The following is a 27,253-nucleotide window of genomic DNA, read 5'->3' as shown; positions in this document are numbered from 1 at the left end:
AAAATGCAGCCAGAGGAAATACTTTTTTGGGAAAGGCATATTGTTTATTTGTGTTTTACCTCAAATGAGGGTTTATTTTGGCCATTGGAGACTACAGGCAGCAAGAGCTCATTTAGGAGTCTTGCTCAGGACTCATGATGAGAAAAGACACAGTGCTATTAGCCTGATTTTAGCTTTCCACAGAGGGATTTCTGAGGTCCTCAATAAATTGTTTTTGGGGATTTCTTTTCTCATCAATGTCATATACCAAATTTCCACAATCTCTGAAGATGGCAGAACTGTTCTTTATGGACTCAGATTCTAGGAGTCTGCTTTGACTATTGATTTATTTTGATGGTGTTTTGAGGGCCATGCCATGCCACCTGGGTTGAAAGTCCACTGTACCACAATGCTAGTTGGTCTCCTTTCACCTTTATTTCTAGTTTTAAAATGCATAGTGTTTATAATCTTATGTTTGTGTTATACAAATATTTTGGGTGTCATGTTCTGTAGATCAAACATTAGGCAGCTTTTTTTCCTTCTGAATCTCTTACTGCCAGGAGTATTCTCTCCTCCAGTTCTTTGTGTCTGGCCATTTCATTAAAAAGTGTTGTATGTTAGCACACGGAATGAACTGACATACCCTAAGCAGACAGATAATCTCTAGCAGATAGGGCAAAGAAACAATTCTTTGAATTAAAATCAAATTTTAAATTAAAATTAATTCTTTGAATTAAATTCCCAAATTTAATTGTTCAGCAAATAGCCCCAGTTTTTAGAAATTGTACTCTTTAATGCTATTCTGTGGCACTGAATGTTACTATGAAACTCTTAACAGTGAAAAATAAATTAAAGATTTTTTTTGCTGCTTATCATAGTTTTTGGATAGCCTCATGTCACATAGCCTCTGTTTTTTCTTTAAAACAGAAGCTTTTTTTAGGGTAAAATACTCTTTTAGGGTAAAATAATCTCACAAGTCCAGCTGTTTAGTTTACAGGAATAAGGTTGATTTTGCCATCTGGCTTTAGATAGGGGAACTCGGGTTGTGAACAAAACTGGTATAGTGAGTCTGGTGTTTGGTCTTCAAATCATTATCTGAAAACTAATATGAGTGGAATAAATGCACAAATGTGATCAAGAGGTGACTGCATAGCTAGCACACTAAACTTCTGAAGGTTAACTTGACGTCTTAATACATAACTCCTTTTTCAGTGCAAACTTTTGTAAGGGTAGCCCAGGGGACTCAGCATGATGTACTTGTGTAACTGCTGCTGCGTGTTACGAGTACGTGAGTTTGACCCACATTATGTAGGCAGAGAGACTGTGGGCTCTCTGTAAGTAGGTTACAAATTCAGCTCCACTTTTGCTAAGTATGGGAATTCCTATTCCAAAGATCTGTTATCTGCACAGTCAGTGGACTGCTAGTGTGGCATCAGAGCAGGTAATCATAGTGCTGTCTCCCTTTCCAGACAGCTTTGAATTCCTTAGGTGTGGTGATGAACAATCTGAGAATTGGCTTGCTTCCTGGCTCTGGGAAGAGTGTCTTTTAAAGGCTGCTGCAGATTGCAACGTTTTAGCAAGCATTTAGGTGCCTGTAAGTAGTTATGGTTATGATAAAGTATACAACTAAGGAGGTTTGAAGATACTATAAGTACACACTTCCTCAGTTTCTGCTTTAATTTGGAAAGTCCACTCAGGAGATTGTAAACTGCATTAGCTGTCAGTGGTTTATCTCTCCCGAGGAAAGCAATTTTGAGAATTCATAGTGTGTCTTGGAGCTACTGGTATGTACAACATAATGGTCTTGCAGTTTTAATACAAATTCTATCAGCGTCTTCCAGTGTTGCATAAACTTAATTACCACTGAATGTGTAACACCAGTGAATAACAAGTGTTAAATGACACGTGATCAATAATTCATTTGCTAGCACAGTATTGCTTACTGTGAAATGACCTTGATGGGAACAGTCTCACAAGTAACTTCTTTTCTTTTTGCTACATTATTACCTGAAGAAAAATCAAAATTCTACTAATATTTTTGCTGATAAAGAGAGAAATTGCTTTTTTAATGAAATGTGAGAATGGGAGCTGTAGGCTGCTTCTCTTTTAACCTATTGTGTCCTATCACAGCTTCTTGCAGGGGTGACGATTTTCAGGAAACAAGAATACTGCTTGCCAGTAGTAGGTCTCACCTTGGCACTTTGCAAAAAGTGGTCCTGCAGTGCTGAATTTAAAGCAACTGGGAATATATTTACCATTTTCCTTCAGCAGTAGTACACCAGCCCATTCTTGTTATATCACGTTCTTTTCATGTGGTGTTTTCACCATTCTGTTGTTGCTGGATGAGTTCAAAACCACATGGCTGCCAGAACTTTTAATTTGTGGCATCCATGTTTCTGTATGAGAAATCATGTGTATAGGTCCTGCATTCGAGACTCATTAGGTATACTAGCCCATTTGTGCCTCTGTGTTAACTTCATTAGTAACTATGTGAAAAAGTGTAAATTACAGGAGACTTCTGTGCCTGGATTTTCTTTTGAATCACTCTCTGTTTTGGTCCTGTGCTAAGGTGTTGGTCATGTATTGCACAAGTGTGTTCTCTTATTTTCCTAGTGGAAGCAGAAAAAAAAAAGACTTATAGAGGTAAAATTACTTAATCACACAGAATCAAAAAACTGTGACTTAATAAGGATTTTTTTTAGTGTCATCTCTTTGGTATTCCTTAATCAGCAAGCCGTGCTGTCATGTAGTACATGCTTGGTGTTTGAAAACTAATGGATTAATTGCATTCAGTGTGCAAACATCTGCTGCCACCGAAGTGCTGCTTGAAGTGAGAAGCATTTTGGCTCACATTTTGAACATGGTTGCCCTATGGATAGCTGGTACAAAGGTAAATACTGGTTATCGGTCTTCCTTTTCTGCTAAATTATTAGCACTGATTTTCCATACAGCTCACTGCTTACCTCCTAAAATGCATGTGCATTTTGGACAGGGATTTACACAGCAGAGCATAGCAGAGCCTTTTTAAAAACGTTTGTGTTCCTCCCGGTGTCGCTGTTGGTCAGGCTAAAGCCTGCCTAAGGGCAGCCTTTGCATTTGCTAGCCAGCTGTGTAGAACACAGACCTCTTTGTCTGAATGTTTTTTATGTTCCAGTACATCTGAGACTGCTGCCTCTGAGCTAGTAATTAAATACACTCTATTCTGCAAAAGCCTCAGTTGATTAGTGCAATTGTTATATAAAACATTAACTCCAAAAGCCAAAGGTTAAAAATAATAGTGTTTCAGCCAGGGAGAACAAATGGTGTAATACTTACTTTACCCAGTATGCTGCTATTCTCTGGCATTATAGCTCTTTTTCTGCAGCGTGATTTCAAGGGAGACTTAGGAGGAATAAACAGCTCAAGTTAGATCTCTGAATTTCAGAGGAGGGCACATCCTTTCATGACATTAAAGTCTGGAAAGCTGGCAGTATGTGGCAATTGTGTTTCATGCTTTCCTGACACTCTCCTTAGAGGTGTCCCAAACCTCCTTAGCTGTAATAGTGAAGTCAACATCACCTGCTCGCTTATTGAGCAGAGTGTTACAGAGGTAATGAAATGGCAGTGTGCAGAATTTAGAAATGAGATATTCAGGAGGAACAGAATAAATATAAGCTCTCTGGCTTCCAAAGATTTTCAGTTACTCCACGAACTGTTAATAAGTAATAATTAATTATTATTATTATAATGTTAACAATTTTTGTCTCCTGTCTTCTGTGGATTTTATAAGGCTACTCATTCTCTGGCCCGATTCAGACCGATCTGTAATACAAACTGCTCTGTCCAATGTAGCAGCTGTATTAGAAACACGTCTCAAAAGTGTAGCACATACCTCTTTGAGTTGCATTTTGTCTAACTACATTTTTTACCACAATTGCTGATATTTTTAGCACATTTGCCACAAGAAGTGTGCAGGATTCCTGTAGAATCCCAGAATATAAACCACCTTCTAGCTCCTGTGTGACTGTATTCACCTACAACTGTATGTGCTCATGATTGTGTGTTGGAGAGATTGGCGCTGACTCTTTGCCACATTCCTCTTCTCAGTTTGACCTGGACAGCTGCTAATTTGTGATCTTGGTTTAAAGCAGAAGTAGCAGAATAAGGTCATGGTGATGTTTCAGGAAACAACGTAACTTGAACTATCCTCTGAGGCTGTGCTGTCGTTCTAAGTCCTTGTGGTTTAAAAACTCAGTATGAGGACTTTAGTTTGGCTTAACCAACACTGGCTGCTGTGACTCTATTTTGCCTGCCTGTTTTCTTCCCATGTTTTTTAGTTAGCTCTGTTGCTGATTTATTTACTTTTCCCCTGCCAATGTAATGTTGAAGTGACTCCCTGCAAAGTCCGAAAAGCACCTTAGTGTTATTGGGGAATGTGCTGGAAGACATTGCTGGCTGCAGAAAATGAAAGGGCTCTTGAAAGAGTGGATAAGGAATTCAAAATCACCAGAAAAGATGATGAGATGCTGATGATGGGGAAGCCAATGTGAAAGGCCCAAGCAGGATTGAAGATAGATAAGACCCAGTACCAGGATTTTAACTGCTGGATATTACATTTGGATTGCTGTGGAAGGTCAGACTATTGCAAGTGGGAGGTGGGGCAGAGTGCACAAAATAGGATAAATTGAAAGAGCGTGGTTTTGAATATATAAAAGGATAAGAGGATTGCTGTGTGAGGAAAATGCAGGGAAAGGAGCTAGATGTAGTTAAGGCTAACACATAAGTTTGCATTTATGGCAGATGAGACATAGATAGACATATTCACCAAAGTACAGTATCACCCCAAACCTCCAAATCTGCTCAGAATTCATTGATGGGAGCATGACTCTAACAGGCTGTCAAGACTATCTACTGTGATTAAAGAAAGAAACCCACCAAAAACACAAAGGAAGGTGTCTCAGAACATTGTTTTGATGGTTGTGTTCCTCTTAATGTGTTCTTTTTTATAAAAATTGTCCCAATGTCATGAAGCATATTTTGTGAAAAAAAGCCCCAAGCCAAAACACCACACCAGTCTCTTTGTTCTGTGTTTTTAAAAATCATCTCTAATGTTGCAAAACCATGCATTTCAAATCTCTGTGAGATTTATGTCAGCCATTGTTTGTCTAAGTACACTGGCTTGCATGCTGATCATTTAATTTTCTCTTCCGGCTGTTCACTGCCTTCTTCTTTATGAACAAACACTGAAAGTTCACAGAAAGGGTAACTCTTCCTTGTGCTTAGCCTGTGTTATTCCATGCTGTGTTTTTCTTATGGGAAACACTAGGTTTGAAGAATACTGTGCACAATTCTTCTTTTAATTCTTCACACCACAAATTTCCTAATTAAGTGAGAAGTTTCTAATTCCTCAGGGTCTTAGCTTGTTTTTTTTGAAACTGGGATGAGATATTGCTATTTTGGAATCTGCCGAATATGCAAAAGATTAATGATTTCTTGGTTTTCAATGCCTTTCAGATACTCAGAAAACATATTTTGAATTTTGTATTTAAGCTGCTAAGAAAACTTCTTCTGCAATGTGGGTTAAAACATGGAATTCATGGTCTTTCATGATTTGCTTGCCAGAAATTGCACCAAGTTCTGTTGTAGAAATACAGCAGGTATTATCCAAGTCAAAACAATTATTTTTTTCCCCTAAATACATTTAGGCTGACATAATAGTCTCTATAGCATCTACATGAACTCGCTATTTTTTAAAAAAAATGTATCTGCTTCATCATTCTGTGGCTTCTCATTCCTTGACACTGAAGGATTAGTCAACTTTTGTTATGGTTCAGTAAATCACGACAGCAGAGCCAAAAATATTTGTGCTCTTTCTTTTTCTGGATTTCTACTGTTTCTGTTTGTATAATTCTGCCTAATTACTCTAGATTTGTATTTGCTGGGGATAGAGACTCTGTATCTTCTGGGCCACTTAACTAAGACTCAAGATATTAATTTTTACTCTCTTCCACCCAAGCAAGATGAATACAGTAAGTGCAGCCAACACACAAAAATCGGGTTCTCCCCAATCTGTTCTGATTATTTCCTTTGCAGCTCTTTCCCAGGAGAGTGGGTGAAAAAAGCTGTATTTTTCTCCAATATGTTTTTCTGCTGTCCTACTTGTCCAAGAAAAGAGCTATCTGTGCTTTCCTGCTGCCCTTCCTGCCCCACTGTGGAAGCCAAATTTCTCATCAGCAGGGCTCACTGCCAGGGATCAGAGGTCCCAAATAAAGGCCTCACACTGTAGAGCCACAAATGTGATGGCTTGACTGCATCATATCCTGGCTGGCAGGCAAGAGCAATCCAAGAACATCTTTGGCTGAACAAGGTCCGTTCCTGTCTCCACATCTACAAGATTTCCATTTCCAAGAATTGCTCCACAGTCACACAGAGCAGTGGCCGATTTCATTATGAAGAGAGTTCCTTTATACAGATGTGGTCAGAGCATTACAAAGTAAGATTTTGGCTTGTGCATTGAATCAGAGGCTGAACAGGATCTTAGTTAAGCTGTTGTCTCACCCTGCTATACAGGGTGAGACATACAGGACGTGTGCTTCCCTCTGAAACAATGCTGTTCTCTCTGTGGCCCACCAAAAAGTCTGTATCAGTTGCTGTCCCGAAACATTTGTCAGCCTGATTTGGTAAGTTTTCTTACCTGAGCCAGGACACAGGATCTAACAAAACCTAGATATAACTGTTTGCTTTGTTGTCCAGGGATGTGTATGAACCATCTATCCAACCTTGGTCTAAACATAGGAAAGTGCAGCTAAAAGGGAAATAGATATCTAAAGCAGCATCTTCCGCATCTACCCGCAAGATAAGAATGTGTACGTGCCCCAGACTCATCATTTCCACGCTCCTCCACCAAATGGTTACTCAGGTGCTCTAATCTATTTAGTAAAGCTGATGCAGCAAAGGTGATGCAACATACCTTTGCAATGTGGACTTTGCACAAGGTAACTCCAGCTGATTTTCCTGGAAGAAAATAAGGTATACTGCACCAGAGGTGTACGGGTAGGGATGGGAAGCAGCAGCACATGACCAGGAAGGCAGTGATGGTAGGGTGACAGTAATACTGGTTTTTAAGGGAAGCAGCTGCTGTCAGGTTGGACAGTCACAGCTGGCTTCAGTTCAGTGCTTAATGGCAGAGGGAATGGACATGTGCATGAATCTGAAGAGACTCAGGCAGATGAATGACTAAAACCTTAAGGATCAGGCAGTGCTGACTTCTTTACATTAATTTTTAATCTCAGGAAAGGCACCAGGGTTGTGTAGAAGCCTAACTTACTGCTGCTGACAGATCTGGTCTGCTGTGGCTCCCTGGGGAAGCACAGAGGTACACGACAGGCGTGCCAAGAACTCGCCTCAGAATATTCTTGCGGTTTCCAGTGTTGCTTCACTTTACATGGAATACAATTACAGAAACAACTGAGGAAAAAAAGCTGTGATGTCAGCAAGGCTCCTAAAGCATTATTTTAGACATTGCTCAACATGCCTGTATTTGATACTGGGCTCTTTTACAGACTCTTACCCATATCTCTAATGGGAAATTAACTGGTTTTGGATGGGTTACTATTTAGAAGATCAGCTTTTGGATCCAGGCTACATCTGACAGAACAAGATGGGAAATGGAGGCAGAGGATGGTCTATAAGCAGAAGGAGGGAGTAACTAAATATTAGAGCTCTCAATATTTGGCTACAAGCAGTCTCATATCCTTAGTCCTAAACCTAACACAAATCGTGTGCTTCCTTAGTTCAATTAGACCCCAACCCACAAACTGTTTCTGTGGTAGCATTTACTGTGATGGTCAAAGAGTGACTGCAGAATCAGAAATCCATGAAGAGACTTGGAAGAGAAGTATGGACAATATGTTCATACAATCAAGAACTTGGTCCTTCATACAGGATTCTTCCCTATAGCCATTACTATTGATCAGAGTGATCTTTAGAAGTGTGACCGTTTTCAGGTCAGTTAACATGGATTATATTGTCTTCTTCCTGTGTGCTGTCAGTGGCATCACTTGAAACAGTTTTTGGGAAAAACATGGAAGGACATCTCTTTATGCAAGTATCGTGAGCCAGTGCTGAGGCATTTATGTTTCGTTTGTGAGAGAAGGTTTGTGGTTCATTACATATGTCGTGGAAACAGCTGTTAGTACAAACTGACTTTCTTCTCACCTTGCCCTTGCTCTGGAATGAGCCCATGTGTGCACACTGCCACGACAGCAAGCTTTAAGTGCAGGAAGAATTCAGAGCTGTTTTTTGCCCTGCATGCCATATCTAGCACGTAAGGTTATAATTAAGTTACTCATTACCTTTTCTTCTTGGAGGGAGACTTTATCCATCTACCTGTAGATAGTGTGAAGAGCTGATTTTTAATTTTGTACTTCACAGCACATCAGAATGATTTTCCTTTCATCTCCTCCTAAGCACTGCTAAAATGCCTAGTCAGTGGAAAATTACCTTATCAATACCATTAAGTGAGAACAGGAGTTGAAGAAGCCTTTATTATACAGTCCAAACTACCTGCATTGCCAAAGACTATCAAATCCTTGTTTGAAGCTTAATGTAGAATGTCACACCTCCAGAACATGACGCTGCTACATCATCATGACACAAGCTTGCTGTTTATGTAAAGCCAGGGAAAGGTATCTTTTCGAATTGAAGAACATAATGAACATTTAAGCAGATTCCAAATGGACTTAGTACAGAAACTGGGAAGACAAGAATGTCACACAGGCAGTAAAATACATCAGCAGAAGCTCTACCCACAGTGGACAAATTAAAAAAATTAATCAGAGGGAAGAACTATCTAGACTGAACTCACAAAGGCTGGCAGCTAGTGTGAGCCTAGTCAGTATAAAATGTATATGGAGGGCAATCATTTCTGCTGGAACTCCCTTCTTCCAAGTTTTTTGGCACAGGTGTTTACTAAGAGAACAGACATCCAACTCTGGGAAAATAGATGAAGTGATTCATACAAAGCATTTTTAACTTCAGTAGGGGATAGCTGGAGTATTCTTGTCCGCTTTGTACATGAAACACAGTCTTGGGAAAGGTTTTACTGACATACCTTGAATTCCTGTTCAAAGTCTGCTTGCTAAGGTGCTGCATCCTGACCCCTTGTTTGCAGACTATAATAGATATGAAACTAGGTACAGGAGAAAAAAACACTTCTGATTATCATACTAATCCTGCTAGTATCCTCTCATAGGACACTTCTAATCAGTTCCTTCTTGGGATCATCCCTTTTGAGGGTACGACCAATAGCAGGTGTAGTCAAGGTCTTACAAACACTAGATCTAGGCTTTGTCACCCAAACAATGTGACATTTAATTCAAGATGAGTAGGCATAGTCTCACTGACCGGTTTGACTAAATGGAAACTTGAGAGTCAGCAGATGTCACCAGGAAGAAGATCAGAAAGTCTGAAACAACTGTGTAAGTGAAATGCCTGTATTTTGGACAGGAATAGTGATAAGCATCATAACACTTCATGAAGCTCAGGGAATAAACTCTCCCAAGTGCTGTGCATCTACTGTAGATTGTACCTTGTTCTGTTGTTCGCATTTGATTGATTGTTTGTTAAAATCCAGGATGGCTTATGATAAACAGAGGGTAACTTTAGATACAATTAAATGAAATTCAATGAGATACATTTTTTGTGGCTGTTCAGTAAAGAACAGAATATTATGAGGCTCTACATTCATAAAATGATACTACACTGATTTTAAAATCCAAGAAAGCAAAAAAACCCATCCCTTTTGTAAAGTCTCATTACATGCAACCATGTTTAGCAGAACGCTCCACTGGGTTCAAACCATAAACCTAGAAGTGTCAAATGAGATGAGTCAATTTTCTCTCTTGAGCAAATTTGCCTGTCAGACTCAGATAGTCTCACCAGGCAAACTGAAAAGCAGGTGCTGGTAAAATCATTTCAAATTACATTACTCCTCTGCTGTTTATAGAAGCATGCACACAGGCACTGAACACAAAAAGAACTGTTTGCTCAGTGTAGCTGTTTGCTTAGTTTTCTGTCTAAATAGCCAGCTTTTTCTCATCATTACTACGCACCACACCTGCTCTGTAAATGCAAAATCTCCTACATATTTGGGAATAACACCTCACTAGCAGTTGCAGCTGAACCAGCTGAGAAATAGCCTGCAAAGGCCTGGATAACACCAGCCTGGAGATTTCTTTAGCATTTGCCAACTGACTGAGGTGGAAACAGGGAAATGAAAGTGCAGGTGTAGCAGGAAGCAGAAAGCATTAGTACACATCTGTATGAAGGTTCAAGTGAAAGCAAGTTCTAGTATTAAGCTCAGATATACTCAAACAAAAACACATACAAAACTCTCTTTCCTGCAAATGTGAATGTGAGCTGCTACCTTTGATGCTCTGCTGAGAGGGAGGCTTTCAGCAGATCATACTCCCTGCCTAGAGTGCCAGCTGCAGCATTCACACCAACAGTACCATAAACTTGATACCTTGACAGAAAACTAGTTCAACAACCCCTCTATCCAGATAGCCAATACAAATCCTTATTACTATTTTCACTAACCACAACTAGAGGAAACACGGGTGATGTGCCCCTCTTGCCTTCCACCTGCAAACTCAAAGCACCTTCCCAGAACCTGGCACTACTGAACTACTAGGTCCTGCATGGCTGGTAGAACTCGGCTGTTTTTCTAGCCTCTATACTGTGAAGCACAACAGGTAGACAAAACTGGAAAAACAAACATACAATAAATTTTTAAATTGTCTTTTTAAAGCAGATTTCCATGCAGCAAGTTATGAACAATTGCTAGTCAGAGATTGAGCTAAGAATTTTTTGTGCATTTCTGAACTTAAGTAAAGTCACACATCTTTCCCACCTACTTCTGCAAACTCATGCTTTTGCCAAAAGGCAAACACCTCCTCTTAGCCTCTGTATGCACTACCTGCCACAGACACTGGAAGAAGTTTCCCTGCTCTTTTAACAGAGTTCGGGCCTTGGGGGAAAGCAGCTTTTCCTTATTTATTCCTGCTGCTAGTACTTCCCTCCCAAACCTGACTAGGGCAAGCCCCGTCCTCTCCAGCTGCAAGCTTGAATCACAGGATTTAAATCACTCCACTTCTAAGCTTTCTCCACGTGAAGCCTTACAGTGCTCCCTGAAGTACCTCAGTACTGCTCACTGCCCACCTGTGCCCTGCTGCCCCAAGAGTGAGACATCCTCGAGACATCCTCCTCCTCCTCCTCCTCCCTCTAGGAAAAGGGGGAGAGAGGGGGAGGTCACACAGAACTGTGCCAGTGCACTCACGTGGCTACTGTGTCACAAGCCAATCCTTTCTCTGGAGCGTAGTTCACCTTCCTGCCTTGGAAGAACACTGTCACTCCTTTGTCCAGACTCACCTTCCCTGGCATGCTGCTGCAGCAGGCTAAAGGGCACACATCCACCTCTCACTGCTCATTCCCTCCAGTAATTATTTTGTTCCGTGTGGCTAATGATAAGGGCTTAGCCTGCCTGATTTACTTAAGGCACTTATCAAATATTATCTCTCTCCCTGTTCTCCTGTAGAAAAGCACAGACTTGGCGCTGTAAGGTAAGTAAAAGCCTAATGCAGTTCAGCTGCTAGATATAACAAGGTTTTCTTGTAGTTTCTTTGATAAAAGTGACTCATGGCACCAATTTTTCAACTACAGAGCTAGAGATTTCTGGTGCAGAATTTAAGGGAGGGAAGAAGAGCAGGTAGAGGATGAGGTGACAGTCCAAAACATTACATAAGCTGTAATATTGTAGAGTATGGAAAAGGGGGAAAAAAAATTATAAATCACTTATTTCAACAGCTTTCTTTTGGAAACTTTCTTTGAAGCTGAGTTTGCCAATAAAGTTACAATAGCTGAGGAAGCAAAGGCAGAGACTTCAGTAGGGAGAACAGTCAAATCTCACAAATTTCTTACATACTGTGCTCAGGTGGAGTCTTGAGCCAGGCAGGCATGTTGGAGCCCACAAGGCCCTCCAAGCTGCCTCAACATTCCCATACTCATCCAGTACACTCAAAGGAGAGAACTTGAAAAACCTGGGGAATTTGAGAAAACTATTAACATGTCCTGAAAACCCTGGGGGGCCAAATTTGCTCTTACTGTTGTCATTGAGATCCAGAAAGATGCCACACAGGATGGAAGGACTGCAGCAGGATGCAGACCCTAACCCCTTGTGTTAGGGTGCTGGGTTTTGCACAAACTTTGTACTGTGAGGTGTAAGCCTCATGAATATCACATTTCATCAAAACTGATGGATGGACTTGGGTTCATCCAAACTATTGTACTGAGTCACTTGTTTTAAAAAAGTTTATTTAAACAATGTCGGTACATTTCACAGAAATGGTTATAAAATGCATAGCATATTATAAACAATACTGTTACTTCACAGATAGTAGTTATTATCCTAAATATTGCTTTTTAAAAACTAATGAGCCTGCTTGGTGAATCAGAAAGCTAAAAATCCCCATCTTAGGCACTCCGGGAAAAAAATAGTATATGATAATACAAAGCAGGTGTCCACTTTTTCATTCATTCTACTGATTGTTTGTATTGCTGCACCATTAATTTGCCAGTTCTCATTATGTGGAAATATCCAGTCCCTGGAGTCACATACCAAGACTAGATTTCCATTTACTGGACTACAAATTGCACTTGCTCAGCCAACCACAACCCCATGCAACTCCAAGGAAAGCTGGCTGAGGATCTTCATACTGATTAACTTAAAGGACAGAGACCATATGAGTGGACAGAAAACAAGCAGTTTTTCTAAGCTGTGCAGGTGTGTCACACCCATATTGCTATTCATAAGCAACTTGACTGTAAATTGGCAAGTCCATACAGATTACAGGCTTGACTTCAATGGAACCTGAATGCCAGTAGAAACAGACCTTACCCTTAGTGGTGATACACTGTCACAGAAAGTGGAATTGAGCCTTTTTACAGCGCTGGAGAACTGAGCAGACCTCAAACATTCACAACTTTGCATCCCCAAACACAGAGGTGTCTGTTTCCTGATCTTTGGGATGTCAGGGTGCAGAGAAGCAAGTAAAAATGAAGAGCACAGCACCAATCCATAATCATAGCTAAAACAGATATGTGCTCATTCACACAACACTTCAGTACATGAATGATGACTGACATTCTTCACATTTGTATTTGTATGACAATAAGCACAAAGTAAATGTTGAGGTAAAAGAATATGCACCAGGTTTTCACTGGTGTAAGCAACTCTAAAATCAAGCAAGCTATAAAATCCATTAATTCACACACAATAAAGAAAAATCCCCTCATTTTTAGAACATAGACATATGGTTTGATCTACATCTATGTTTTCAAAATATATAGATACATGCTGAAGAATCAACTGACTTTTTTGCATGATGACATGAGCTTTACAGTAGTTTAAGCTTGGCTTGGACTGAAAATAAAGAAGCTTGAACTCTGGCCAGCAGAGCTCCTTTGGAACAGTTTATCAAGACAGAAGAACGAGGTCTGAAGCAGTCCAAGAACATTGATGTTTCATTCACCATCTTCAAGTAGCTTTTGTAAGTTGTTCTGTATCTTAGAAAAAGAGAGGGAAAGAGTTGGGAGGCAAGAAGTGTTTTTACACTGCATTTTAAATAAAAAATAAAAACAAGACATACTCTTCAATATTCTCTGTATGCATATTAGTTCTGTCACACCTCTTCATACCAATGGTATTCCTGTTAAATGCTTCCCTTATAATAAGTGTAATATAAGTGCATCAAATGGAGCACCTAGATAATCAACGAGCAGGACATCTAAGTTTCATACGATGAGTATCTCCTGAAATTTTCTCCTATAGCTTGTCTTCTCCATTAGTCACAAGAAAATAAGAGAGAAATAAAAATCAGAGCTAGAAGCAACGGGAGAAACTGAATTATTTTCACCTTGATCAAAAACCAGTAAAAGCCTCAAACTTCCTATCACAGCTCTATGACCAAATAGATAATTCTAATAGTTTTGTAACAGCTTCAGCCATGATGTGTGCACAGCAAAATATAGTTTTTTAACCATTAGCAGACATGTCCCATTTACCAGATTTAGTGAAACGATTGTAGGTTATCTTCCTTTAGTTGCAATGAAAGTAATGTCAGCCAGTTGCATCCTTTAGAATAATTTGAGCAGACCTATTTTTACACAGCCTATTTATCTACTTTTCATCTCCTTGTTATTAAAAGCAGAGAGGAGGTCACATCCCCAGACACTTATGTTCTCAATAGCTCAGTATCTTAGTAACTTGCCGGCACTGGTTACAGATTCAGTCATAGCTACACTCAGGCTCCAATCTGAGGAACCATTGTACTTCCTGATCAAGGACACCACTTTTTAATCCTACCTCATGATTTCTATCCCAGATGCACCCCTTTCTCAAGAAGGGCATTTTGAGGAAAGGGAGACAGGAAGAAGCACCTAATTTTATGAGTGGCTAAACACGTAAACAGGAATTTCCTTTTGGCTTGCTAAGTTAGTGTATGTGAATGAATAATATTAGGCCTCATTTGCCCTCCCAGAATTAAATGCTTTATCCTTTGATAGACATGATGCATTTTAACAAGCTGCTAAATACAATTAAAATCCAAATTAGCAGAATTTTGCTAAACAATGGTAGTTCCTTGGCTCCAAGTTTGAAGAACTTGTAAAAATCACAAGGTCACACTTACAAAGTCATGGCAACATATTCGTGCACTAACCATTTTTTAACTGCAGAGCAATTTTTAGTTTTTAATCTAGATGATCTCAGTGCTCCAGTTTACAGTGCTGTGGTCACAGGGGACCACAGGGGAGACATTTCAAGTTATACTGGAACATGTATACTACTTTTGCTGTTGCAGCCAGCACCTTTCACTAAGGCATATGAAACTGTTAAGCAACTATAGTAACTTTGCTCAGAGAACAAAAAGCTATTTGATTTCTAACCACTGCTCATCTAGATTAGAGCAGGATGTGGTAATATGCTGCTACAGGCAATTCTGATTTAGCTTGTATGCAGAGCACTTCATCGCCTTGAATATTTGGCAGATAAAGGTAAGACTTTAAGGCTCCAATCCTGTAAACACTAAACAAAGAAAGCACAACGCTTAAGACTCTAATTTAGGACAGAAGGTCACTTCTCTGTGAACAGCTGAATGATCTAACCATCTAGCTGCCTATTACTGTCTCCAAGCAGATGCTATATAAGGGAGTGGGACAGTGCCTAGCCTTGCTGCAAAGGGCTGGCTGGCTGGCTTCCCACTGAAATGAGGTCTCCTATGAACCATCGTGCCAGCCTGTCCCAGACAGACAGAAAGCAGTAACCTCTAAAATGACCCAGTTTGGCTGAAGCTTGTATCTGGTAACCATCTGGTGAGCATCTTCCCCTTATATTCACACTACTATTATCCAGAAAATACAGAAAGATTAAGCCAGCATTACTCAAGATTTCCATAGCCAGGAGGGTGAAGGTGTTGGGGAAGAAACCCCTTTTTGGCAGTATTTCTAAAACCCATGTCACACACGTAAACAGTGATATTATACAGTCTTAGCTTTAGGCCATTTGAGACATTTGGTTTGGGGGGAAAAAAACGTGTTGAAAGAGCTTGGCACAGACTCAGTTTTAGAAACAGAGGCAAAAATATCCCATGTGACTTAAGCACACAGGAATTCAAATAACTTTTGTTTTTGTTCCACTAGTGCTTTTGTCACGCTTGGCCTGTGTACCCAACACACAGCACTTCACCCACCTGTATGGGTGCATTTGTCAAGGTTAGGGGGCAGGTGGGGCAAGGTCTGCAGGGGCAGCAGCTGTGGGCCAGGACCAGGGGCTGTCCTGTGCTGGACACAGCCATTCCAGCAGCATCCAGTGGACCCACCGCAGGGCACAGCCGAGCCCCAGCCATGACAGCGGAGGAGCCTCTGGTAAAGTGTTTTAAAAAGGGGAAAAACACCCAATAAGGAAGTAACACACACCCACTCATTCCACACAGGTTTCCAATTCAAGTCACCAAATTAAGTCATCAAATACATTTAGCTTTCCAATTAGAGAATGGTAAAAATTAAGGGTGAGGCAGAGGGAATTGCACAGCTGGTGCAGCAGCATTTGTGTTACTGAAGTAAAACAAGCAGATTCCAGCCACTTTATGTGAAGAAGCTGACTACATATGCAAGCAAGCACCAGTTTCTTAATCAAAAACTCCAACAAAAGCCCCAAACAGAAAAATTCATCAGATACCAATAAAGGTTAAGTTCAAAACCCTTATCCCTGATGGATTAAAAAAAAAAAGAAAAAAAAAAAAAAGAAAAAAGGTTGAGATCACTATGTAATGCAATAATTATCCCTAAAGTGTCTTCCTCAGGGACACTTCTGGTTGTAAGCCTCAGCTCAAGGCAAAGCTTTTACACTTACCAATGCTCATACAAGGGTTAATTTACAGTTCAAAAACTAGTCCTTTGTCTAGGAAAACATGTCACCTTTTGGTAGTGAATCTGGGGGTAACTCAACACTTTTCAACATAAAAGATCATAGAAACCCAGCCAAGAACCAAAAATCAGCAAAACCTGATTGGTCTATCAGCACTTGCATTATATCATATGATGTTACCTTTTCCAATTTTCTAAGATTAGCAGTTAACTCATCACAAAAGGCATCAGCATTAATTTGCAGGTGAGATCCCAAATCTTGGTGCACTTGATGTCTGCCAAATAGAATGAAATAGTAAGTGTGACAGACCCAAAAGAGGAAATCAGAACTGCATACACATGCAGCTGGCAACAGAGTGGCAAAATTGTAAACTGTACTTGTTTATAGAAAAAAAAAGTGCTAAGTCACTTCTTGACTACATTTTTCACATGATCTCATTCTCCAGAAATTTGGATGGAACACTTTACAGCTATTTCCACTGAAAAGTTCCGTAAGTTTCTTGTGTTAGAGTTTCTGAAGAGGGACACAGTATCCTGGTAATAAACATAATCCAGAAGTGAGAAAAAGGCTTTTGACATTGCCTACTACGTGAAGCAGGTTTACCCCACTTCTTGCATTATAAAATGATAAAATATAACTGCAAAGCTGCAGAGATAGAGCACCATTTTCTTCCTATCCCTTTTTTTATGAAGAACCTGGTTCTGTCTTCTGACACATGCCTACAAGTCCTACGGCTTTCCACAGATGACAGCTGAGACCAGTTGGACCACAAACAGTATAGTCATTGTTTGATATGGCCACAAGTGCAATGTCAGAGTGATCTGTTTTGTCATGGATGGGTAATCAAAGAAAGCTGAATTTAAAAGCACACTTATGTAAGAGCTTGCTAAATTTGAACCACTTTGCAAACAGTTCCACCATGCCTGAGTGAGCTCTGTCTTGAATTTTATTTTTCCCCTCTCTTTTTCATGTGGTGCTTCTCCAGCTGTCAGCATTTCCACTCATGTTGCATGTGGCTGCAAGTTTTTGCACTGAGTTTACAAATGACTTTTGAAGCCATATTTTTCAGAGCAGCTCAGGGAAAAATCTGTTATAAAAAGGGGAGAAGAGTTAAGGCAGAATCTAATGTGCAACAAACTGATTAGTATTCTCAGCAGTATCCAATTTAACCTCCTTCTGTCCTAAGACAAGAGAAGGGAGCCAATACAACCTACAGAGGTAAACTATAAATACACATACCTCTGCACTGCCTCTCCATTTAATGCTTGTGTATTTTCTATCTATGAAACATGGAGACAAAAAAAATCCAAAGAAACAAAGAAAATAACTTGTTTAACTGCAGAGGCAGATGACATCCATGACTCTAGCTACAGAAAGAAATTATTTATGTAACTATGGCCCTTTTCCCTATTTCCTCTTCAAATACACAGATGCCTGCCCCTTGCTGTGTTTGGATTTGTTTTGGTTTAGTGCTGTGGTGTGGGGCTTTTCATTTCAGAAAGACAGGACAGAAGTTTCTAAATGGTATACAGACAACATAAAGCTTTTTACAAGCAAGACAGAGGTACTAACTCAAAGAGTATGAAGTATGTTTCTAACATTCTAATCAAATTACACTAAGACAGAAGACAGAAGTTACACATTTTTCATTGAACCTTTGCTCTGGGAAAAGATTTTAAATCCCCAATATTTTTTCAGAGTTTATCTTACTCCTTAATATGTGAATCAAAAGCTGTCATGGACATAAGGCGTTCTTCCAGGATGTTAATTTTATATCTCATGTAGAAGGTGGAAAGTATTAAAACACAAACGCTGTAAGAGAGAAAAATAAAGGATAGCAGTTAAGGAAACTTTATCAGTACCTGACAAAATTATTTTTAAAAGCCATTTAAATTGTTATTTGTACATGTTCAAAAATAAAGGTGTTGTTCTTAGAAACATTTCAGGAATACCATCAATGGTACTTCAGACAGTTAGGAAAATCTCAAACCTGAGTATGTTTGCTAAGTGACATGCAAAAGTAACCTCTGCAAGTAGTTAAACACTTTTAACATTTTCTGAATCTAAAGTCCCTTTGCTTTTAAAAGTAAATGGCCAGTAAAATATAAGCTTATCCCAACAGTCTTATATAGAACTATGTGTATATATATATATATATATATATATATATATATATATATATGTGTGTGTGTGTGTGTGTGTGTGTGTGTGTGTGTGTGTGTGTATGCATATATGTGTGTGTGTGTGTGTGTACGCATATACACATTTCTGGAAAGTGTAAAGGCCACAATTTCCAGTAATTTCCTTTTATCAGGTTAAGCTTAGATGGTATCAATCATGCTTATAAGAAAACCGTAGTTTTTGACAATCTTGTTATTACTAACTTACAGAATTGCATAAAATACAAGTACATGGTTCAGAGATAAGAGCTTCTGGGACTTCACTTTGTGGAGGAACCTGAAGGCTTCAGAGTGGCCTGCAAGGGAAAGAACCAAGCCTTACTTTGAGGAGAGCAGACCACAGAATATAAACAGTGTTTAGGAGAATGCAAAACAGAGAAACAAAGAAAGACATCTTCCACATTATGTGAACTGACCTAATTATGCAAACTTATCTCAATTTATTCCAGCTGAAGATCTGTCCTTGACTTCTTACCATTTCGAGAACTGTTTCGGGCTTTTCCATCAGGCCCATGTTTACTATGTGCATCTGAACGAACAGACTTGGCCTCAGGCTTGGAAACTTTCAAGTGAGTCTCTGTTTCAACAACGTGATAATCTGTCAAAAGAAAGATTTTTAATAGATGAGAAATACAAAGTCAAAGAAAATCATTGATAGCTTATGTTGGTCGAGAAAAAGAGAAAGAGGAGAGTTTTTAAAGGTACATTTCTGTACTATTGGGTAAAAAGAAGGCAGCTGGTTTAGTATCCTTGAAATAGCTTACATACTAATTCCACATCAATACAAATAAAAAGAAGCACTTGGATTGTAAGAAGGTGATGCATGTTGCATTTATATTCCAGATCTTTTAAAAGATGGCAATCCATGAAAATATTGAAAAGCTACTACTGAATTTCCAGGCAGAAGATTATAGTCATAAAAGTAATCTCTCAAAAGGCTTGAATTTGCTAGAGTAATGATTCTAAATTACTTTAACAGCAACATCAAATGGGGATAGTGGATTGTTACTTTAAAAAGGACATTACAACTCTTGTTCCTGACTGTCTTTAAAAATGCCTATGTTATCTTGAAAGAAATGGGACAGAAAAATCTGATCACACTCAGTTTTATGCTGTCCTTGCTTACTCTGGATTTGCTCTAATGATGCACAAGAAACAACCATGAGTGACAGACATACTGCCTTTCACCCCTGCTTTCACCTCCTTTTCCTGGGGTGGTTCTTTGCCTGGGTACTGGCTTTCATTTGTGGAAAGAGAAAATGGAATGTTTTGAAGAAGTTACTAGCTATCAGGAAGTAAGACAGCAAGTAAAAACATTATTGAGAAGCACTTCTGTGGCATGTGATGACGCCACAATTTAATGAAAAGCACCACACAATTAAAGACAGATGCGCAATAAATATTAAATACCAATGAAAGCAAATAACTCCAAATCATCCTGCTGAAGAAAAGACACAGAGCAAAAGGGAGAGTTAATAAAAAATAACATGATAGAAAACTACTATAAAAATTGACAGTATCTTTAAACAGTTTCTTATGTAAATTATAGTCAAGATGGAACCCAGAGTACTAGCAGCATAACAACATACTAATATCTTAACATATATTAATTGTACAAGAGAATAATTTATATTTTCATGACAACATTCAGCATGAGCTACACAAAACAAGTATTGCTGTACTCATGAGGTTATGAAGTATGAGTTATGAAGTGAGTTTCAATCAGAATGGCTGCTAGTTAGGTGAAGAACTTGAGAAAATAGATTACAAAGAGTGAGGTAAAGAAAGAAGAACTTTGGATAGTATCTTCAAGTATCTTAATAGCTGCAAAGAATAAAATGAGTGTTTAAAAATCCCCACAAAAACACATCAAAAATAACCTTGATGACCAAAAGCTACTGTGCTACAAAATATTATTTGTATAGATCAGAAGTTACACTGTGACTTGAACTACTTCAGAATTGGTTAGGATTGTTTATTTTTCTTTTGTGTTTTAAAGCATGAACAGCTCCTACATTCTATCTCTGCTCGCATCACTAAGCAACTGGAACCAGTAGTGACAATTTAGATCTGCTGATGACCAAGTCATTGTCTGAGTCTGGATTGCAGAGGGCTATAGTAACAGAAATGTAAGTACTGGGGCCTTGAGGAAGACCTGAAAACCCGCATAATTCTCTAGGACTGTGGAGAATCTACGTTCCACATCAGAAGGGGATACAGAAGCAAAACTGAGAGCTAGCCCGTTCTCTTTCTCTTGGGGCTCCATGATCCCACTCACCTTGAAAGCATTCCAGCTCTGGTGTCTGTGAGCCTGTGCTGCTGGACTCTTCCATCTCTTGTCTTCGCTGTTGCACTATTCCATCCAGATCAGAATAATCTTCAGTGAAATCCTGATGGGGAGAAATAATCACAAAAAGGCTCAGCCCTGTTCTAAATCTAAACAATCTAATTTCCTCTAGAATCTGAACCAAAGATCAAAGCCTTAGAACTGTTTAACTAGGAACAATCTTTGATATTAAGATGTTGAGATCAAATTAAAAAATAAGCTCCATAACATCACCAGAATTCAAGATTTATCTCCTGTGTTGTCTATAAGAAAGACTGTTAAGTCTGCACAAGCTGTAAATCCAGGACAAGCTCCTGGACTCACATTAGGCTCTGGTCATCACATGTGGCTTCACAGCTCTTGAAGTTGAGTGAACAGTTTTACAGTTTTACAGAGGAAGACTTGCTACTAGAAACACTTCAAAAACTGTTCCTGGCAGACTTTGCATCAGTACAGTGAAATCTGACTGCTAGACAGTGATATGAATAACATACAGACTGTGAATAAATCCAAAGCGCACGCATGTATATAAACTGCACATCACCAGATAATTATGCTAATTATTCCAACTTGTTTTCTAGCATTAAAGACTCATGGAAATTTTAGAAACAGATGCCATGATTTCCTTCAGTTTCCTTTCTTCGGGCATTATAAATAGTACTTGCAATGAAAGATGCCACACAACAAAAGAACAAACTTCTAAGCCATTTACCAGGGGCAGAGTTCTAGGGCGATCAGCCCTGAAGCTGTTTTCTGCAGAAGAGGGATTTGGACTGTTGCCCATGCTTGTATCCTGAAAAAAAGCAGCAGTGTTAACAAGGAACACAGGCAGAAAGTATCTAGTATTTCACAGCAGAATAGCAGTAATAATGAACACAAAGCTACATACCATCTTCACTGCCACTAGTACTTACGTCAAGATGTCTACAGATAGATTTTAATAGCTTGTAGGTGGTATCTCTGGAGAGCAGCGAGACAAACATGTACTGCAAAACATAAGTTCCATGACTATTTGCAAAAGACATACAGTCTTCCTTTTATCTAAATAAAACTTGACAGGTGATTTTGCTGACCAAGAAAAAATTTTCAAGAACTTCAGTATGGCAGGAAAATCCTGCGGTCCTTCTAAGCCTACAATTTGAAGTTTATCACACAAATACAGAAAAGGCAGATAAAAGTTACAATGTTCTGCAGCAGGAACAAGAGCATAATCCAGACCTGTTCATTCTTTTAAAAACAGTTTCCATGCTGTTTTACCTACCCTTTAAAAAAACTCCAAACAAACAAAACCCCAAACTTGCTTTTATGTACTGTCTCCTGCACCCACAAAATATTTGTGAAATGAAAATGTGTTGTTTCTGAAGCTGCTCATAGGATAATCACATTTCCTACTGATTGATGTAATTACAATTCCTGGATATCACTGTAAGCAACAGATTTCTGTGTGTCTTAGGTATTACTGGTTAGGTAAGATAAAAGTAAATGAGAGAACACTGACAGAGCCAACAACGCAGGCGACTCTGTGTATGCACCTCCTGACTCAGCTTTTTCAGTTCCTCTGATGCTATAAATTCTTCAAAAACAGGGAATAAAAGATTACAGAGAGCAGGTGGCAAAAAGAGATTATTTTTTTATTCTCTCACTATTCTCATACCATTGTGCTCTACCAGTACTTACCCTATCCGTCATTGTTGCTATGATCAGAGCATTTGGCACAAGAAGGGCAGTTTTGGTTTTCTTCAGAAGTGTCACTGACAGCACAGGTATACTAATCTGAAACAAGATCAATGTAGCACTTGAATCCCAATACTTGCACACAAATCTGCATCATGCTCTGTCCCAAGGTGCCAGCCCAGCCACTGGGATAAGCCACACTTTCAACACTTCACTATTTAAAGATGTCTCCACTGCATTTCTGGTTACTTTTATTTCATATGAAATAAGAAACGTAATAATCTGAAACCATAATTAACTGCTTTTACTTCTGACCTTTAAAAAATGCTCATCTGGGCTTTAGTTTGTGTCTTCCTTTCCTGACAAGACTTCTGGCTCTTACAAGACTACAGGCTTAGTGTACTGCTGATCAGCAAAATGAACCAATCCTAAAGTTATCCTTCTTTGTTTGGAAACCAAATATTTCAGAACTTATCAGACAAGACGAGCTTGTTGAACAATGAACATAAAAGTCTTCTCACCACTTACAGATCTACAACAAGCAGGAGAGTACGCAGCTTGTCCTTCAGCAAGGTTCAAAGACCCAATACTGACACACCTCCTGACTTCAACTGATTCCTATGTGTGCCAAGGAGGCAGTCTACATTAACATTGAAAAGTTATCAATTTTTCTTCCTGCTTGTGTTATGCTTGTGTTAATGCTTCCATTAGCTTAATGTCTGCTAAGTTTCAGAGTATTTCACTTCAGATATTCTGCATGGTTCTTCCCACAAATCCCAATTTACAAAGGTTAAAAGACCTGATTGGAGACAGTGAGTTGAAAAACCTAGAGGTTTAGTGAGTTAGGCAAATAAAATAATCCTAGATATTAATATACTATACTATAATATAATAATCATGGATAATAACATCCATGATTAAGAAACAGATCCTATTAAAAACACCTTTAGCACAAGGTCTCAGAACTACCTGAGAAATTTGTAAGCAAAGTTAAAAGTGTCCATAAATTGTTCAGTTAGCAATCACAGCACTGAATTAAAACATGCCATTGGAAGAGAATGAAGTTACTCTGTGCAGTTTCTTGTTAACTTTTGTTCAGAACAGTAACATGAAATCATGAACTGAAAAATTTTTCCAGGTAAAAAAAAAATAAATCTTTGTGTATTTTGGTTGCAAGACTGCCAAATACTAGTCAAACAGAAGTTCTACTACAAGCTGCATGAAAGCAGCTTACCATTTTTCTAGTTGGCTCAGTTCACAATTCAGCTTAAACAACTTTATATCAGAGATGTTAATGCCATTCTACTTTGTGTAGTTTTGATGGATAACATAACTGTAATCAAATCTAACATTTTTTTGAACGTTCCATTCAGCACTTGCATATTGCACTGTTCCCACAGCATTAGACTGAAAGGGTGGAATCACTGTTTGATCACAACTACTTTTATCTGGAACAATAATTATTTCAGAATAAAAGGTTTAGCTGCAGGCAACATGGACAGTAATTTAAAAGGGTAGAACAATGTCTAAATCCAAGGAAGACTCAAGGTCAACATATATATCCAAATTAGAGCTACCTGGAGAGAAAGTCTTTCAATGCCTATTCAATCCTGCAAAAGCAATTTTTTCATTCTGAATATACATAGTGTCTTTATTGCATACTCAAAATTCCTGAATTGTGTAGCTGTTCCTTGCATGATAGCTTTCATTAAAAAAAATTTTGCAGGTAGAATTCTTGTCAAAAATTAACTAGAATATGTAGATCCACTGTTTCTCACAATAAAACACTTTATCCGTGAGCTAAAGTTGTTTTACTAGTTTTAAACAATAGCAGCTTTGCATCTTGGAGGCTTTGTCAGTGTATCTGACTGCTAATAATGTTCCTTTTCCTGTCCAGCTTGATTTCCTCCTTTCCCTCCCACAACATCATTTTTTCCTGTATCCCTGATTTTCCAGCTTTTTTCTTGATGGTACTCTTAAAAGCTGAACAAAGCTGTAAATAAATGATAAGTACTGTCACCTTCACTCTTAATTTTCCCAGCAATGTCTTCTGAAAATAAGACCCAGAACTGAGTAATTTGCAGTATTGCTATAATTACATTTACAGTGTTTATTCTACCCTATCTTGTAAAATATTTTCACTTTTCAGCACATATGTAGTGTATGTATATGTTCCTGAATTTAAAGCCCTGTTGACAAATGTAATTTCCTAGTACTACATCATCATCATCATTTTGCATTTTTTTTCCCAGGTTTTTCTACTCAGTAAAGTTCTACCAGATTCTTGTGTACATTTAGCTTAGTTGACACTAGAAAGCTGTTCCACAGTCTGCAGTAACTACATTTGCTCATGGTGAACAGAAGATTACCAGTACTAATCAGCAGCCTAAGTTTTAATAAATTGCCAAGATAACTGTTACTAATATTGAATGACAGTATTCAACCAGATGTTTTTTCCTTTGTGCCACACAGCTTTCACCAACAAATACAGCAACCATGTTAATGTACTGTCTATGACTAATAGAAACCATTAACTAGAAATCAACAATAGTCCTGGATCAAGTGCTGTAATAACCCATATGGTTGCTATGGACAATGTGCTGTCAATAATTTCAAGCATACTTTACACCTATTTCACTTTATAAAAAGCCTTTTAACAACAGATGGTATTCCATCAAAATAGTTGACTGCAGAGAAATGAGATAATCTCAACCCCTAAACTGATTTCAGCATTAAATTTACTGGATCTAACCAGGAGCTTTGTTCAAGGATGCTCCTGAAAGGAAGAAGTCAAAGAAATCCTTGAAACAAATTGATCTGTTTCCCCAGAAGAGGTCAAAACCAAAGCAGTTTATGTAAACAAAGCACACTCCAAAACCTTCAAATCAACAGATCCAAGTCTTTGAGTCTTTGTTTTTTCTGTATGCATATCATTCACCACAGGGGTAATAAGATTTAGGTGGATCACCAAGAAAGACTCATTTATGATCTTCCCAACAGTTCATATCTCATTTGTGATCTGCATACTGTGTTCACAAGTAAAAACCTTGCACACTGGTTTTTCTAATTCTCTTCACTGTTTATGCAAAATGGAACTGCTAGAAGACTCCTTCAGAGAGCTTCACTATTCAAGTCAGAAGCCAGTTTTAGTTCTTCCTCTTTAACTGCCTTAATATGTTTGATCCTTCTCTCCACTGCTCCAACTATAGTCTTGGAGCCCTTAATACTCTTCAGCCTTCATTTCTCCTCTAAGTACTTACCCCAAGACAAACATTTTTGCCATTTGTGTTACATGGATTTGACAATACCCTCACTGCTGCTTTCACATCCTTTCATCTGATTCTTTCAGACATTAAGTCCTTGAACAAGAGATTCAATCTCTTAATAATAACAGTCAGTTCTAGAATGTTTTTCAAACATCACTTATAAACAGTGATTGTATTCAATAAAACTTGGAAGTATTACTATTCTATCCTTGCACAGTAATTTGGACTTCTGGTGATGTGCAAATGATTAAGAATAGAACTACCATTCTATACATAAACGTTTTACTAACCTTAGTATCTTTACCAAAAACCTTGGAATGGAAGCAAATCCAGTTTTCAGAAATGAATAACTTTCCTTGGTACAGAATTTCTTTCTGCAGAGCACAGGTAAAGCCTGAAACAAATAGATATTCTATAATCTTGATGTAATCACAAGCCAAGCCCAGCCAATTTGGCTTCAGTTTTGCTCTTTTTACAAAGCTATGATATGTTTAGGTTTATACCTTTTGATTAACATTGTCAAACCATGAAATTTTCAGTAAGTTTAACTAATACTGACAAGATCAGAAGATGTTACAGACCTAAGTTTAGACTCAAAGTATTTGGAGGACAGCAACTGAAATTAATAAAATGAATAGTAATGTGCAACTGGCCTCCAAAGGATAAAAATGTTTCCTGAGAGAATACAACCTAGCTGCCTAAAAACTTTTTACTAACTTCCAGGTAACTGCATTACTTAAATGTGAAGCGTTTAATGAAAGGTTTTATCATAAAACTTCCAGCTCTACGGCCGTTGTCTAAACTAGACGTCTAACAGAGGTACAGCACGTGTAAAGTGAAGCTGCTTTTACTTCACAGACATTGAGAAAACCATTTCTCACTCATGAACCACCTTTCCTGCATTTGTTTCAAGAAACATTTGCTATACGTCTGTGTAGAATTCCCTTCTTATAAGTACTATAGATAATAGTATATTTATTTAAAATTTAAAAATTAATTTAAAAATATTTAAACATTTAAGCATTAATTTTCTTACTAGTGTTTTTAAATATTAAAACATCATCAACAGCAAAAACTCAAGCTAATCACTTGACCAATGCTGTCTCAAGTACTGCTTTTATCAAGGAAGATGCAGTACCAAAAAATACTGTATTAGGCTACTCTCCAGGAATGGCAAATTGGGTTACAATTTCCAAATATACCAAACATGCAGAGGTTTAATTTTTCCAAGATTACAACACAACGCCTACTGCACATGAATCAAGGCCCTGTAGCTCTAAGCAACTGGATTTAAAAGTTTTTAAAATTTGGGTAGCTCCTCTTGTACATCACATTTGTTGAGTAACAACATTATCTAGGATCCACA

At 38.4% G+C, this 27,253-nt stretch overlaps 1 protein-coding gene across 13 annotated transcripts in view; it reads right to left on the bottom strand.

Moving 5' to 3' along the window:
- GRAMD2B (GRAM domain containing 2B) overlaps window positions 1–27,253 on the bottom strand; it is a 57,900-nt gene that overhangs the window by 4,219 nt on the left and 26,428 nt on the right. For 4 of the 13 annotated variants that reach the window (XM_023944274.2, XM_086869353.1, XM_023944279.2 and 1 more), the window contains exons 5-14: window positions 26,178–26,281; window positions 22,625–22,720; window positions 21,862–21,933; window positions 21,660–21,740; window positions 20,900–21,011; window positions 19,097–19,219; window positions 18,830–18,917; window positions 18,152–18,253; window positions 16,622–16,715; window positions 12,314–13,581 (exon numbers count right to left, since the gene is read on the bottom strand). In XM_023944274.2, coding sequence (XP_023800042.1) covers window positions 13,540–13,581; window positions 16,622–16,715; window positions 18,152–18,253; window positions 18,830–18,917; window positions 19,097–19,219; window positions 20,900–21,011; window positions 21,660–21,740; window positions 21,862–21,933; window positions 22,625–22,720; window positions 26,178–26,281 — 914 coding nt within the window. In that variant the 3' untranslated portion in view covers window positions 12,314–13,539. Of the gene's footprint in view, window positions 1–12,313; window positions 13,582–16,621; window positions 17,722–18,151; window positions 18,254–18,829; window positions 18,918–19,096; window positions 19,220–20,899; window positions 21,012–21,659; window positions 21,741–21,861; window positions 21,934–22,624; window positions 22,721–26,177; window positions 26,282–27,253 lie in introns of those variants that run through there. The other 9 variants (XR_015281068.1, XR_015281071.1, XM_023944275.2 and 6 more) reach the window with 7 other exon arrangements.

This window comes from Cyanistes caeruleus, chromosome Z, assembly GCF_971803275.1.
Source record: "Cyanistes caeruleus chromosome Z, bCyaCae1.hap1.1, whole genome shotgun sequence".
NCBI lineage: Eukaryota > Metazoa > Chordata > Aves > Passeriformes > Paridae > Cyanistes > Cyanistes caeruleus.
This window is presented reverse-complemented; position numbering and strand designations above follow the sequence as displayed.